The sequence below is a fragment of the Pleurodeles waltl genome, chromosome 5 (assembly GCF_031143425.1).
Source record: "Pleurodeles waltl isolate 20211129_DDA chromosome 5, aPleWal1.hap1.20221129, whole genome shotgun sequence".
NCBI lineage: Eukaryota > Metazoa > Chordata > Amphibia > Caudata > Salamandridae > Pleurodeles > Pleurodeles waltl.
In genome coordinates, this window is record NC_090444.1 from 1,220,018,934 (window position 1) to 1,220,036,606 (window position 17,673).

The 17,673-nt window shown below is 41.6% G+C and overlaps 1 protein-coding gene across 1 annotated transcript in view; it reads left to right on the forward strand.

Annotated features, from left to right (window-relative positions):
• Positions 1-17,673, forward strand: part of GRIK2 (glutamate ionotropic receptor kainate type subunit 2) — a 1,513,871-nt gene that overhangs the window by 1,250,241 nt on the left and 245,957 nt on the right. The window contains exon 14 of the mRNA XM_069235474.1: positions 11,269-11,494. Within this exon, the coding sequence (XP_069091575.1) occupies positions 11,269-11,494 (226 nt within the window). The remainder of the gene's footprint in view (positions 1-11,268; positions 11,495-17,673) is intronic.

Genomic DNA, 17,673 nt, shown 5'->3' on the forward strand with positions numbered 1-17,673 from the left:
ATAGACCAACTCAGACTCACTCACTCACATACCCACTCAGAGACTCACACACCCAGTCACAGACCCAATGTGCACTCACCCACCCACTCACAGACCCACATAGACCCTCATGCACCCATCCACAGACACACTCAGACATTCATGCACCCAATCACAGATCTGTTCAAAGAGTCATGCATCCACTCACATATCCACTCAGAGACTCATGCACCCACTCACAGACCTACTCAGGAATCCATGCACCCACTGACAGACCCACTGAGGTACTCATGCACACACCCACTGACCTACTCATAGACTTATGCATGTGGGTTTGGGTGGTATTAGAGGGATTGCTGCAGGGCCTGGCTGCAGGTCAGGACTTGCTGCCCCCCCCCGCTGTATATCGCTAAGGACATGCATGTCAGTGGTTGGATTAACGTACAGTAATTAAAATTACTTTACGTTTAAAAAACATAGAAATTCACTGAAAACAAAGGTTAGATGGACATTATAGTTAGGACCTGAATTTATTTTCACAAAACCATGGAAATTCAGCAGTAATAGTTATGGTTAGGTCAAGTAACTATAACTCATGCGTTAAGGTAACTGTAACACTGCCACTCGCAATGCACTGCTAATTACCCCACATATCACATCACTCATGGCATCTTCGATACATCATTGGTAATATCAATATAACATTTCCAGTAAAATTATTTAGGAAAAAACTGTGCATGGCAGGAGTGCGAGTTATATGTATAAAAAATAAATAAATTTTCTGTCTAAACCAAATGTGTCTTTCTGCTGATATCCAGGGTTGCGTGACTGTGAATGGCTCTTCTGTTGGTGGTTATGTATATCTTCTAGACATGGGGTCAAAAGGGGCCTACATGTAGAGTGAGTGGGTGTTCCTGACAGGATGGCTTGAAAGGAGCAGCACCCTGATTACACTTCTAGAGACACTGCCTGTAGCACACACAAAAGAACCTGACACCAGGCCTATCCCTGTCTTTGTCACCCTAGACAGTTTACAGCCAAACCCATGGAAATTAAGGAACTGACGAGAGCTAGTTTGGGGAGTAGGGGAGGGATTTCCCCCACACAAATCCTGGAACCAGGTATAAGTCTGACACATTCAGAACCTCTCATGAGAACACTTCTGAACTTGTTGAAGATTCAGAAGGAGAACTATCATGCTTTCTGAAGAAAGAAAGATTGAACCTGTTAGGCTTGAACCTAGGCTCCCCAGAAGTAACACAACAAGCCTCTAGAGGCCTCCCTCCAACTACCTAGCTGGCTAGCACCAACTGCACCTGCCTGTGCCCAGCTGTTGGCCTCTGCTTGAGTGAGTCCCGATCCCCAATTGGTTCCCCTCAGGTCCTTGACCCTTGGCTGGCACCAGAGTACTCCTCCTGAACTTCAGGTGAAAACCCAGAAGTTTGAGGCTCCTCATGACTGTGAAGCAGACTTTTCATTCAAAATAACAACCGTCCGAGATTTCTGCCAAAGTGAATTCCCAGCAACGATTTCTTTCATCATCAACGCAACAACCTGCATCTACAGCAACCATCTGCAACATCCCACTTGCTCCCCCGCTGACAAACCAAACTCCACCTGCAACTCCTCTCATAGACTTAGACTTGAGAAGGTAAACTCTTCAGGGGTGAGAACCTGGCACTGTATCTGACCCACACTCCATCACTGTCGGCCTAAACATGTGACTTTACCATGATTCAGCTCAACCAGATAACTACAAGTGGTGGCTTGTGGTTCTTGTTTTTTTTTTACCTAAAACTTTAAAAATTCGTAACTCAAGTCCTACTGACTTGATTTTTGCTGTTTGGATGTAATTTTATTTTTTCCTAAATTTATTTTTACTGAGGTGTGCATTTTATTTGTTGTCGCTGTTTGAATGCTTCATAAACACTTCACAGAGTGCCTCTAAGTTAATTCTGACTGCTTTTGTGCCAAGCTACCAAAGGGTTACGCACAGGTTTATTTAGTAACCTTTGTAGTTCACCCTTAAAATGATTTTGTTTATTATTTTAATGGGACTTCCATCCCTCTCAAATATTAACCTAATTTCTTACAGCATGTACATACATTCAAGAAGATTTGTGTGTAATGTATATGTCAGTGTGTGTTACAGTATGTGTGTGCATGAATAAGATGAATTTCTTCTCTAGCAGCTATGTAACATGAAAGTGTGGTTATCACTTTTGTTATGACTTTATGTGAACACTTTGTTCTTTTGTTAGCACATGTGCACTTGTACGTTGCTTTCTATTGCATTTTTTTCATAGTGGAAGCAGCCATTTCTATACACTCATGCTAATGTAATGTGCAAGTTGGGTGGTGGTACTCTTCAATAATGCCTCATACAAGTTATACACCTGGGACATAACATTTGGACTCTCTTGTGTTTTGGGGATCTAGGTATTCACTTCATTTGGACTTTGTGAATGAATTGTGTGATCCTTTGTCCTTTGAGTTCCTCGTGGTCTCTTCCTGTATTTGTTGGCTGTGCTGGATGAGGGCAATACAATATGACATAGTTGAAAAATAAGGTGATCCAAATTGACATTTACAGATGAAGATCACAAGAACATCCGTATAATATTTAGAACCAAAGCTTTATACATAGTGTTCTGATTTCCAAGTTGAATGTACTAAGTGCTGTATATTTATGAAAAAGATGTTATCAAGCGGCTGAGCCCCTGTTTAAAAGAGTAGTTCTCAGATATTTTCTAAAATAGTGAGTAACTAAACAGTAAATCTTATGATAACGAACAGTTTGTTCAAGAGCTCAATGTCCCTGCATAATAAGCAAAATATGCTTTGGCAAACAAGTAGGAACCATGGAAACGTGAGGAATTTGGATTCAATAATTTCAATCCAGCCTGTTATCTGTCATTCAGTACTAGAATAGGTGAAACAGGGCAGTAATATTTACCTTGATCTAAAACTGCAAGTGGCAGTAAAAGACTTTAGACGTTCCCAGGAAACATGTGCGCCGCAGAATGCGGCTTTAGGACAGGGAAACCAAAAATATTGCTTTGAATGTTTCTTCCATTGTGATTTTGCGTCTCATACTTGTTTGAGATAATAGTAACAATGCCATAATATAATCAAACGCCACCATTTTACTGCATTCAAAATAATTCCTTTGAACACATTGTTATGTGATATTATGCATGTAATTATGGTTTTATTGACAGCATTCATTTCTTAATTAACTTTAATAAACACGTCAGCCGTTACACGGTGGAGTAACTAAGGTTTAGCCAAAATAAGTGTATAATATTACTGGATTTGGTCAAAAATAACCTTATCTATGTGACGGCAACGGGGGGCAAGATGAAACTGGAATGGGCTTGGATATAGAACACGATGCCTGCTGGAGTACTGACGTCTCTGAAGAACTGTGTAATTATTTGCATTTTTCCAATTCTGAAAACCAAGGAAAAATGAAAGAGTATATTCCAGCAGCCACATCAAATGAATATAACATTTCAAGTGCAAGAAGCAAAAGAAAATCTTGGCTTATTTACCTTTGAGGATAATAGCGGATACAAATCGCTCCTATTTCAATAGGGCCATCGCCCCTGCTTAAGGAGACATCTCCTCTTCTGGCTGTTGGATTTACTGTGGAGACCTTCAGGGGCGACTGACATAAAGAACATGATATGTCTCATTATCACTTACAGTTAATAAACATGCACGTCATGGCAACTAGAATTTAATGTGTAATTGGCCCCAAAGGATCTCACATTTTATAGCTATGGTGGGGAAATGTCAGCCCCCAAAACAGATATTTCTCTAGAGAATAAGACAAGATAAATATAATGTGCAAGTTTAATAAATGTCTTTAACTTCGTAGGCTTATTACAGATGGATTATAGGAGCATAAAGGTTTGGCTATTATTGTAGCATAAAGGTATCACATTAAATGACATTTACATTTGAAAGCACACTGTAGAAAAATGGTAATAATATCAATGAGCAACAATATGCTATGTAACAAAACAGAGAAGCAGACTCCAATGTAAGTTTGGAGGAGACATGAGACGATAGAAACCTTTGTTTAGTGAAAGTTCTTTATAATCAATTGTTTTCAGTGTAGAAGTAAACATATGCAAAAACAAGTTATATCAGAATATATAGTCAGTAGAAATGCAAGTAAGCGAAGCGACCGTTGTTTTGGAATTTCATAAAAATTTGGCATTTGCCGCCTCATTGAAAGAATGACAGAAACAGGATATCAATCATAAAAAGGCAGATGTCTCATTCACCACCCTTCTCCTTTTCTTTCTTTGTTTTGTGAGTATCCGGATGTTGAAGATGCAACTGATTCCACAATCAGGATCCCCTATTTGGTGAATCTGAAAACAAATAATGTTAAAGGGCTACCAATTTGAGGGCATTTCTGACACTATTTTCATTGAAAAACTTTTAGTGTTGCTTCCATGTCTAAATTAAACAACAGATGCAAGACTAGACCCCTGAGGAGCACAACAGATGATTGGGACAGGGCCAGAATAAGTGTTGCCTATCTTCACCTAGGTATGTGTTGCCATCCTAAGCAACTGTTTGCATTTTGTTAGGAAGGAGCTAAACCAGATTAGAACCACTTCTTCTAATAAAATGTGGGTCTTGAGGAATGTTGTACAATAGAATTACGCATGCCTAAACCATGCATGCCTTAACAATGCGGTCTCAACAAAGAGCACGTCTTTACCATGCGTGCCTTTACAACAAATTTCGTTGTAAAAGCATGTTTGGTAAAGGAACATGCATGGTAACTTCCTCCTGCCCTGCCCCCTAAAACCTGATACCCTACCTTGCAATTCACCCCGGCGCAGCCCTTCAAACTGCCCCTTCCACCCCTTGCCCTGAACCCTAAAACCGACGCACCCTGTACTAAAAACTAACTCAATCCCCCCGCGCTGAGGCCTAAAACCCAGTCACTGTCCTGAAAACTGACCAACCCCCCCACCTTGAACCTTAAAACTATCCTAATCCCCCCACCTGCCCTGAGCCCTAAAACAGCCTCCAACCCATAAAAACTACCCCCTAACGTAGCCCCAGGCCCACTTCCCTCTCCTGTTCCTTCCAGCTAGCCAGTAACCCTGCCCTGCCCTTAAAATTACCCTCACTTCCCCCGCCCTGAACCCTAAAATTGACCCTACCCTGTCCTAAAAACTACCCCAATCCCCCCTCCGCCCTGAAGCCTAAAACCCAGTCACTGCCATTGAAACTACCCTGACCCCCCCAACTTGAATCCTAAAACTGACCATTCCCTGTCCTTAAAACTACCCCGACCCCCTCCACCCACCCTGAGTCCTAAAACGGCCTCCCACCCCTAAAAACTATCCCCCAAACCTGGCCCCACTTACCTCTCCTGTTCCTTCCAGCTAGACTGGTCTCTGCTCCTTCCTGTTCTGCCCGAACACCTAGATCGCTCTATCTCCCTTAACCATGCAAATGCGTGGTTCAGCCACGTGTGGTTAGGGCACAGTTGTTATTGAGGCATGCATTGTTGTGCTTGCAGGGGAAATGGCACGCGTGGCTCTGCCCGCGCTGTTAAAGCTGTTTCTTCTTGAGGACATAAATAACCCTAAGGTGGTCAATAATACAGTTGTTCATCCATAGACCTATGTTACGTAAAATTCTTCTTTTCTAGTGATGCTGTTAGACCAACACCAGTTAATTCTCTCTTTTTGCATTCTTCTGCCTTCCCCAACTCCTTCCTTAATTCACTCTAAACTACTTCTGGGCTAGTCCTCCTCTATCTCCCTCCCCTTACTAGTCCTTTAGCGTAATCATTTTGCCTCCTTCAGCACCACTTTCCTAACTTGCCTCGTCTTACGGCTTTGTTATTACCAATTTCACATGACCATTACCTTTCTATGAGTATTAAGTGCTAAGTGCCTGGATACCATCATGGATGACTATTGCACTGTATATGTCAGCATAACATAACATAAGATAACATAACTGTCCTCTTAACTAATATTCTTTATATGGCACTCTCTACTGATTGTTTTTGATATTCTATTTGATAAATGTTTTGCAGATGTGTATTGTTACTTACTTTATCCTGTACTCTGCCTGTTCATTGCTGTTACATGCAGCTCTCATAATTGCACATTTAATAGAAAGTTTTTTCTTCCGGCGTTTTTGGGACTGCTTCCAGTCCTCCTAATGTACAGATCGGAGAAGGTTGTCCACACAGATTCCCAATGTTCCACCACTAACCAAAAAGGTAAATGAAAACATCCTCACTCAATAGTAGTCTTCTTTTTTCTTGAAACCCATCAGCTCCAAACATCTGAAGCTCAAAAATGATCACAACGGATAATACTAGACTAGCTCTAGGAGTCTTTTCAGTAGCCTGTTATCCATAGCCTTGAAAAAAATATTTAGAGTCAGACATGGTTGCTGGGCAGTCACAGTAGCTCTCCTTGTATTCTCTCCATCAGACAAAGCAGAGAATCATTTTCTTCAGACAAAGTAGATGTCTTTGCATATCTTTTTATCTTTGTAAGCATGATTTCGGGAGCATTTAGATATGTATGTACTCCTAAAGGGTTCAGTCTACTAGTAAATACCAGTGCACCAGTGCACCCAAGGCCCGACTACTGCTGTTGTCTAATTAGTTATTCCCTTTAGAGACTTAACTCTGCAAGAGAAGCTAAGGTTTGCTGTAGGAACTGGTAATTGGTTTCGAAGCCAGACTATGACAGAGTAGGAACACATACAACAACATCAGTGTATAGTCAGAAGATTTATAAATAATGGACCTATGCTGTCATGACACACATGTAGGAAACAAAAGAAATTCAGATCTAGGGGCAGATATGTAACCGCACACTGTTTTTATAGCACCTCCGTGGAAAAGGACACCAGTTAAAACTGAAGATCTCCTAGAAGACCAGAGTTGTAAATCCCCAGCTATCATTGGTTCTTTTGCTATGTCTTTCTTAACACTTCTCAATCTATTAAACAATGATGTGAGATAGAACGCTGCTATTCATCAGGTTCTCTATAAACTCTCTGTTAATGGTCTCAATTTCCCAGCTTCCCTATGTGTCAAGGCAGAAAAAGGAATGGATTGGTGCCAGGCAGCTGAAAATCTGCCACAATAGTCAAAAAGATCACATTTGTTTTAAAATTTCAAAGCAACCAACCAAAAATTTAGAATGCTGTGGCCTGCTTGCTCCTGAACATTCCTAAATGAGACTCAGGTCCTGATTAAGACCTTGGCATATGGGATACTCAGTCACAAACGTAACAGATATCCCACACGCCATATTACAAGTTCCATTATATCCTAGAGAACTTATAAAACGGTGGGCAGGATATCCGTCACATTTGTGAAGAAGTATACCATTTGCCAAGGTCGTAACCAGGCACTCAATCTCTTCCCACCTCAGAATGCTTAATTGGCTCCTGGTTTGCAAGTGTATCGCTTTTAAATGTTTGTTGTTTACATTTTGTGTCTTTACAACAAAGGCATGATTTTTTTAGAAGCAGAATTCAACATGATGTTCCTTCCAGAGCCTTCAGATCTGGCAATCAGTTGCTGCTCAGGGTTGCCCTGACTCAGGGCACCCAAATGGGTGGCTGATCCTTTTCTTGTTCGAATGTGGAATGCTTTTCCCCCCCTACATCTGGGCCTTCTCTGATGAACTCTCTTTCAAGAAAAGGCTGAAAACATGGCTCTTTCAGTCATGTTGACCTTTATCATCTTGTGATTCTGCATTAGCGCTGTGATGTCTTTGACAGCTGTGAGCTTTAGAAATGGCATATTTAAACATGATATTGGATTCCCATTCTCAGTTCCGATGGTCTAAGGTGCCTGAAGACTTTTCTAACCAAACATGATCATGGGTTACTACTCTCAGTTAATACTGGTTTAGGAAACCTAAGACATTTCCAAAGTCACAGTTCCAATGGCCTGTTAATGTGCCTTCACTCTCTTATGGCTGGTTACAGCAGAGACAATGAAAACAGTTTAAGAGGATAGTTGATACAGTTCCAAGTGAACTGCATAGTCCCAACAGAGGCTGTAGGTGCTGGGAAGGTGCTGCATCAGTAGGTCCTCAAGGGATACAAACATTTAAGGCCCTACACCTATGAATGTCAGTTACAATCAAAATGTGCAAGTTGGGTTACACCCACAAGACCTGTGGCATTCACTTAGTCCAATAGCTTGCAGTAGCAGTCGTGGAATATGGAGTTCATAAATTTCTGAACCTTCATTGGCTTCCTAATCACAGTAGCCCTCATCACTCATTGGGACACTACTGTAAAGGCAAAAGGGTACATCCTTCATGCCATGTCATGGGTGGTATAACCTCCCACAAACTCAGTGGCCATATTAGGCTCATCAGAACAATGCAGGCTTACCACGCCTCATAATCCTGGGATGTGTTTTGGAGGTCCTCAGTGTCTACAAAAGAAGAAGTTTTCATTTCTGCTCTGGCCAGCTAGGCTACAAGAACTTCATTGGTGCTAAACTCACTGAGACTAACGCCATATGTTTTCATTACTGGAACTGATTCCTTGTCCTTATGTTAGGGGTAACTCATTTCAACACCTCAGTCATTACTGCTTTTTTTCCAGGGCATTCATGATACTGCTACTCTATTTCCCACCATGAGTTAAAGTTTAAAGCATTAACAATGGGAGCCAACATAAGATATCTCTGTCCTGTTACAGCAAAATTTCTTCTTTGGTCCTGGTGGCTCAAGGGTGGCAATATGAAACTAAAACTCGAGATACCCTGGTGGGACAAGAGCAATCAAGTCAGGTATCAGATTCAAAAGTTAAAATCACAGCTAAATGAAGGAGAGAGTATATTTGTGGTGCCTTTCATCTGGGTCTTACATAAAATAGAAGAAAAGCAAGCATCAACTTGGAACAAAAACATGGAAATCTGAGTAAGGGCATTGTTTTCCAGTGCTCCTAGAGAGAGACTAAAACAGGAGCTGAAAGATGTTTACAGAAAGTAGAATAACCCAAACAAATCAGGCAGGTATCTTCAGATAGTTGTCAGAGGTATTTTCAGGCAGCCAGAACAGTTTTTTGTCATCCTTTTGTATTCACCCCCGTGCATAGGTTGAATGTATTTTGCAAAATGAAACACGAGGTGTGAATTTTGAGATGAGAGATGTGGATTCTGAGGTGAATCTCCAAGAACCATTTAAGTATAGGGAATCAAAGGTACCACAATTTATTTTTGCATGTGTGGTCTGAACGGTGTCCACTATGAGTTACAATCAAGAGATACTAGAGTTGAATGGTACTAAGTATTTAAACATCATGATCCTCTTTACTGTATCTGCAGTTATGATGCAGATTCCTAACTAGGGCATATGTGCATTTTCCTATCTGTGTGTGTTTTTTGGAATCCACACTGCGCTGGTGCACAAGGAGGAAATAATATCACCAGGCATGTAGTACACCCTTGCCTTGTCCTTGGGAAACAGCCTATCCTGCCCACAGACCAAGGTTGAGTATGATCTACTAACATCTGCATTGCACACTCCATCCAACCATAGATCAGCAAAATGTGAGTTTTAATCTGAGCAGGTTTTGGCCTTCAATCAGCAACGGAATATTCACTAAGTGCCTTGAGACCTTAACGGGTTAGTAGTTGCACTTTACAAGAATTGATTGATTGATTGATTGATTGACTAAGGGCCTGATTTAGGGTTTGGCAGATGGAAGGCTATGTGTCTGCCTCACTTCTTTTACTCTACCTGATTAATTTAAAGATGTTAAGTAGCCCAGCGGGCAACTCTATACATTGGCAGGAACCACTAACATGACAGTTCCTTACAATGGAGCAAAAGTGTGATGGACAGCTCCATCAAACATAGCAGATGTCCGTTTTTTCAAAAACAAACTCCCAAAGTAGAGTTTTTTTAAAAACTTTGTCTCACTGCTAGTATATATCTGGTGGTGATAGGCAGTAAATAAAAGCCATCGGACCACCCACTCTAAATAGGACAAACAGTGGGATGTCTCGCCTCCAATGGGCCCTACTCCCCCGGGCAATTGGAGGAAGTTTAATGCCACAAGAGGTGTACTCCATCTCTGTTGCTAGAGGGGACTTTCTCTGCCAAACTCTAAATCAGCCCCCCAAAAAATATATGTGTTGGCAGAGACATGTGACATGTGGAACATTACTTTGCAAGTATGGTACAGACATGGATGGTGGCAGGTGGGGTGTTTTACCATTCTACTGCAGACACAGAGAGCTCATCACCACCCATCTATGTTTAAACGTTTGACATTTATGGTAGATGTCCCCCTCCTTCCAACATTTCACCAGATAAAGGTGGTTTTAAGTTCTGGATAATTTCTAGGTATAATACAAACGAAAATGGAATGTGGGTCTAGATTATGTATTATTAAATCTATAATCAGGGCACATGTGTTTGTAATTTTTTTGATTACCTGAATCCTAAATGGGTTTCATGGATTTAAACCCAGCGTTGAGTTTTTTTCAATGCCATCCATGGTCAAGAGGCTGAAAGGCAAGATACTGTGAATTTCAATCCTTAAACTATTATGTTATGTATTTGTTTAGACAAATTATGCTAATGAACAGTTAGATAAAATACTAATCAAAACAATCATAGATCTTGAACATGGTAGGTTATATTAAGTAATGAAATAAATTGTTTTTGTATAAAGCCTCATGCTGCACTTTTACATTTCAAGGCACTGTAAACAACAGGTGTTATTATTACCCAATTTACTGGTAGTTAGTTTACTGACATTGGAAGAAAGGGAAGCTGAGTTACCCTTCTGACCTATGGAGGTTTTTTCTCCCAGTGCATGAATCCATTACTTTACTGTAATGTAATGAACGTTGTGAATGGAATTGTGAAATGATTATGTAGAATCATAAAGTAACACTCTATCATGCAATTATTCCTAAATTCTCATCCATTTCATTTATAGCCTTTTTTAGCTTCACTTAGAGGTATGGTCAGTTACATTTCACCTTTGCCCTATCCTGATCCGAGAAGGAAGCTAAAACAAAATCAATTCATTGGCCATTCCAAAGCATTACTCCAGTCTTCAAACTCTAGTTAGCAATATGATACGGATCCAGAGCATAATTACTGTGTCCAAGTAGATAGGTGAGACAGGAAAGGGGTCAATTCTTGTAGGGATTGTGCTTCATAAAATCATCACCAAATCTTTGATGTTTGAGACACCTTCACTGACTGACTACATTAATATACACATTTGTCTTCTTTATTACAGAAATCGAAAATCTCCACCTATGATAAGATGTGGGCATTTATGAACAGCAGAAGCCAATCAGTTCTTGTCAAAAGCATTGAAGAAGGCATCCAGCGGGTTCTCACCTCTGACTATGCCTTTCTAATGGAGTCAACCACCATTGAGTTTGTCACTCAGCGCAATTGTAACCTGACACAGATTGGAGGTCTTATAGATTCCAAAGGGTATGGAGTTGGAACACCTATGGGTAGGTCATGTCAACCATTTGATCTCTTATACCTCTAATCTGATGAAGGTGAAATTACTATGGATCTCTGTTCATAATTACAGTAATTCTTAATTGTTGTACTGATAATCAAAACGCATGTCTATCTATCTTTCTATCTATCTATCTATCTATCTATCTATCTATCTATCTATCTATCTATCTATCTATCTATCTATCTGTAACAAACACAAGCCTTGTCAGGGTGAGCCACCAAAGTCACAAATTAAACCTGTACCTAACCCTCTGGTAGTTTGGCACAAAGTATTTATGGAGCATTCAAACAGTAAGAAAGTGAAACCACAACAAAAACAAAAATCCCAAACCAATTTAAAAAAAATGGATTTCATTTTACTAAATGAATTGACTCCAAAATTACAAAAATGCAATCAGGAGAACTGGAATTAAGATTTAAAGTTCTAGGTGAAAACAGCTATGAAAATCACAAAGTGCCACTTGAGGATATCTGGTTGTATGCTGGACCAGGTCAAAGTCACAAGTTCAGGCTGAACTCCATGGAGCGTGGGTTAGATACGGGAACCAGATATGCCCCTGTGAGGAGTTTATCTTCTCAGAGTCTGACTCCATACAAGGAATCTGGAAAGGAGCTTCACATTGGCAGAAGCTGAAAGGAGGTAGTTGCTGGTGTGAAGAGCAGGTCATCGCTGGAGCTTTGCTTTGGTGGGAGATGCTGTGGTTATTGCTAGTGCACACGGTCTTCACTGACGCGAAGGGCAGGTCATAGCTGGAGCTTTGCTTTGGCTGGTATCATGGATGGTCGTTTCTTGTTGCGAAGAGTCTACTCATGGTCACAAGGAACCCAAAACATCTACATTTTACCTTTAACTTGGTCTTGAGCAGGAGGAATACACTATGATGCCAGCCAAGGGTCACAGACCCGGGAGGCACCTCTTAGGGATCAGGACTCCAGCAGAAGCCAACAGCGGGCTGAGGCAGGTTGAGGAAGGTCCATTTGGTACTGGTCAGATGGGTATTTGCAGGGAGGCCTATGGAAGCTTGTTGTGTCCCTGTAGCTCAAACAGGAGGTCAGTCAAAGGACCCTTGAAGCCACTTCTGGGAATCTTGGTTTCAAGGCAAGCAGGTCTAATATTCCTTCTTCAGACAGAAGGGCAGTCCTTCTTCTGAATCTTTCACAAGTTCAGGGGTGTTCTGATGAGAGATTCTGAGGGTGCATGTTTTACACTCAGTGCCAGCCTGTGAGTGGAGAATGCCCTCTTTGTATAACCTTGCCTTCTTTCCTAGATTTGGCTCCAAACTGTCTAAGATAGCAAGGGAATTTCAGGTTTAGGTGTGAGCTGCATTTCTCAGGAAGTGCTCGTTACAACCCCACAGGACATCTTTCTCAGGAGAGGAAAACTTGTCCAACACCCAGAGCCCTTTTGCCCCATGTCTGGAAGGATTATACATTACAGAAAGGCACATTTGGGTTAGGCATTGCAGACTTTCTAAGAGTCTCAGAATTGTAACTTACAATATGACTTTAGAGTGAAAGAGGAATCTAAATTACAGTTCATCTTAGTGGAAGATGCATCTTTCTGTCTGCTCCCAAACTGAAGGTATCAATTAATAATCGTAATAAGTTAACCAAGTGTTAGTTTATCCAAGAGATAGCCTTACAACAGGAAAAAACGACTTTAGGAGTTTTTCACTGTCAGGGCATGTAAAAGTTAAATATACATGCCCTACTTTATAAATAACATGCAAAATGCCCTAGGAGCGGTTAAGGCCTACCTTAGTTGTGACCTAGAAGTATTAAAAAAAAGGTTCAGGCCTTGCAAATGGTTTACTTTGCCAGGTCAAAAGTTCAGTATAAAATTGCACTTCAGGCTACAGTGGCAGGCCTGAAACATATTTTACAGTGCTACTTTATTGGGTGACACAATGGCTCTCATTATGAGTTTGGCAGGCGTCGGAGGCCGCCCGCCAAACTAATACAGCCACCTGACCACCAGTGCGGCCAGAACAGTCCCAGCTCTATTACGAGTTAACCGCAAGGCCAGCAGGTAGAAACAGCATTTCCGGCGTTAACATTGACGCCAGTTCGTAATCGAGCCGGCGGCAAAGTGGCTGTACAGCAGGTGCAGCAGCACCAGTCGTACTGTCCACTGCCCATACCTCGGGCAGTGGAAAGCGTGACGGGGCTGTCAATGCAGCCAAGTGCATGGGCAGTGCGGGAGCCCCATGGGTCCCCCGGCATCCCTTTTCCACCAGCCTTTGCACGGCGGGGCTACAGCCATACAAAGGCTAATGGAAAGGGGACTCATAATCCCCAGGGCAGCGGAGGATTGAAACTGCCGAGATCACAAGGCTGGCAGCAACCTGGCGGTGTCGGTGGTCAGACCGCAGCGGCTCCACCACGCTTGTAATGTGGAGGCCTGACTACTGCTTTGGCGGCGGTCCGACCCCCACCGCGGCCCTAGCGGTCTCATGACTGCCAGGGTCGTAATGAGGCCCAATGTGTGCTGCTGCCCACTATTATAACTTAATTTGCAGGCCCAGTTACATGTAGTACCATTTACTAGGGACTTATAAGTAAATTAAATGTACCAATTATGTGTAAACAAACTTCACTATGTTTAAGGAAAAGGCACAAGCACTTTAGCACTGGTTAGCAGAGGTGAAGTGCACAGAGTCCAAAAGGCAACAAAAACCAATTCAGTACAAACAGGGGCGTGGCGGTAAAAATTCTGTGGGAATACACCGCCAAGGAAGTCCAGTCTAACCTTAATGTGCAGGTCTGTTCACAAACTGGGAGAATAGATTTACTAACTTGGTGTATCAGTTCAAGAACCCCATAACTTAAGTGTGACTTTTTTCAGGGAAAAAGACAAGTTTCATCCAATGGGGGGGTTTCTTAATGACTTCTAGGGCTGGGATGTTCTCACCTTACCCACACATTACTCTGGTGAAATGGATCTCCAAATGAGGCTTGCGAAACAGAGGAGCCTATTTTTGGACTATCTGCTGTGGTGGTTGCTGCATATCTTAAGGTGATGGGTGGGTGGGGGAGAAAGGTGGATGCGGGGGTAAAAAATAATAATTATTTAAAAACAACTTACCTGTTTCTGCTGCCGCTGCCACCGGCCACCTCAATTCTCTTCCCTCAGTGGTGTTAGTGTCCCAGCACTACCTGGGACACCAGCACAGGCTCCCCACGCAATCCTGGCACTGCTGTCATGCTATACATAGCAATGAGAGCATCATCAGGATTGGTCTGAGTGGCTTGGTTTGCCACTAAGACAGTGCACTGGGGTCTGTGCAGTTTCTCCAACTGATCTGTATTGCACAGCTGGGTTGGAGAAACCTAAGTGCGCATGTTGGTTTGCCCCGCCTAAAAAGGCCGGCAAAACTGACATGTGCACAGACTCCACTCCTCCTCCTCCCCCTGCCATGGACCATCCCCACCCCTCCGTGCACATGCTGGCTGAGCCAGCAGCTGATAAATAAAGCTATATTAAAATATAATTTTATTTTTCAGCTGCTGGTCCAGCCAGTGGAGCGAAGGTCCTTCTCCATTATGAAGGAGCCATCCCTGACTATCTGATGAGCTTTAGAGCCACAGAGTTCAGATTTTCTCAGTGAATCAGATTCTGAGTCCAGATTTAAATCTTTATCTTTACTCCGGTAAATGGCTACAACAATCAACACAGAGAAGCAAAATTTAACAATTAATATTTCGAAAAACAAGGACAGGTTTACATCAAATTACAGAAGGCACAAAAGGCAGTGCTTCTGATTCTGATAAATTTAGTACAGGTGCATTCAATGTACTTTTATTTATATTTTGGCAAGTATCCACTATTGGCGTTCCAAAAGGCGTACACATTTACCTGCACCCGAGCAACATTACAAAACATTACAGGTTCAAATATATTGTATGCATGTATTTTTCTTCAAACTATAATGCAGATTCATGGACATGGTTATTAGCAGTCACATAGCCATACATTATATATGGACAGATTTGTTTGCGGACCTGTTCATCAGTATTTCCCAATGTACACAACATTCTATGTGATTTAGGGTTCGATTTTATAAATACTGCAAAATGCGGACAAATTACATGCAATTTTCTCTTGATTCTAATCCTCAAATCCCCTTTTGTGGCCCAATGTAAATTGGGTGATAGAAAATATTTTATTTCCTCTATTGACTTAAGCCACGGGATCAGGTATTTAAACGATCATTTACAAATATCCAGTTGAAATACTTTGTTTTAGTTAATGTTTATTGTGTGTTAAACTGGTTACAGCTCGCTCGACTTTCCAGACTATATTTTATTTGTTTAGTTGAGTAAACTCGATGAATTTGGCCCCAATAAATAAACAGTTGACCCAACAGTCTTGATTTTTAAAGCTATTTGTATGTGTGAGATAGCTTTCTTGCACAAATAGCTTAATTATAGTAGATCGTGCAAATGCAACTAACTATAGGAGAATTAACTTAGGCCCATATTTATCAGATTTTAGCGCAGGACAGCACAGCAAGTCATCTTGCTGTGCTGTGTCAAAGAGAAAGGGCAGGCATGCGTCATATCTACGGCATATGATGCATTCCTGTCCTTTCCCTGGTGCTATTTCGACAGCCTAAGCCCACACAAGCATCCTTGCACCACGGAAGAAAGGTACCTGTGTTGCATGCAGGATTGTTTTTGTGCAGGAGGGACATCTTCCTGCACAAAACCAATTTCGGGAGGCATTTTCCTCTTTCTATGCACCACACATAGAAAGAGGAAAAAATTGAGGAGAAATAAAGATATTTCTTCTTGTTGCCCTCCCCTGAGAAGGCATAGATTTTTGGTATATCCCTAGGTTTACAAGGTCTTGTAAATCTGAGGATGCGTCAAATCCCATAGGAGTTGCATGGGAACACCCACCCACCCCAAAGTTCGTGGAACGCTTTCCTTGCACAGACTTAGGTACCCCAGCGATTTGCGCTGCCTTGCCTAACTCCATATTTATGTGGCCATTCAAAGCCGCACAAAGTGGCTTTGAGTGGCCTCATCAATATGATTCAATGGTTTGCACCTCCGCTTCATCACAAAAATTGACTCAAGAGCAGCTCAAGGGCCTCGGAAATATTTCCCTTAGATTCAGTGCATGAGGAATAGGCATTACTGGCTGGAAATGCCTACAGGATTTGTGAACATTCACAAATAATTTTCACACTTGTGGGTATTCGCAAAAAGGTGTCTGAACTCCTTGCACCCTGGAAAAGGTTAGAGACACACTCTTGTCAAGGGATGGAGTAAATCTCTTTCCTGTTTGGGTAGGAGAAGTGAACCTCCCCTTAATATGTGGCCATGTACGAGAAGCAGTTTGTCCATGTGGAAAACCGAGTTCACTGTGGAGGAGAAAAAGAAAATCGAATTCGTTCTTATGCTTCAAGTCTTCTCGTGAAAATACACCTATGCTTATTTTTACATGAGAAAATGGAGTGCATAACTATTTCCCTGGTGTGCGCCTGAAACCTTTGACTTATAAAGATTTTCTTTCGTAGCCTGGAAAATAGTTGTGAATTTTAAGTCTGCTTTGATGTGATTCTCCTAATAATGCCCTGTGTGCAGTATTGGGCTGATCTATTGGGCGCTCTGGCACTGCCACATGGGCCAGGTTAAAAAGAGATTGTGTTGGCTGTTTTTTTCTTTTTTTTCTTTTTTAGCCTGAGGGCCATGACAGAAAAAAAAAAACATTGTCCCTCAAACTGCCCTTTCAAACCAGCCCAAATGGGAGTGGCAGATTGTCCAATAGACTAGTCCGACGCTACCTGCATGTTTTTTTAGGAAAAAGCCAATAAGAAACAATTAATTTTGCGGCAGCCATTTACCTGAATTCCATTATAGTGGCAAATGTGTTTTGTACCATCAAGTACATAGGCAGTGAACTTTTAACGATTTAAGTGATGAAGAACCGGCTTTGATGAAAGCATGCAATAAATCATTCCATAATAACTGCGTTTCCTATTTGGCACAATTTAGTGAGATGTGGCTGATTGTGTATTTCTAATACACATGATGGTCTTTGATCTAAATAGTAAAGTATCCACAAGGTGTATCATGGAAGGTGTGAGTATGCAAATAGGTTTTGTGTATATATTGGTGACAACTTTGTTTGTGCTCTGTATGTTTACCCCTCATGTTT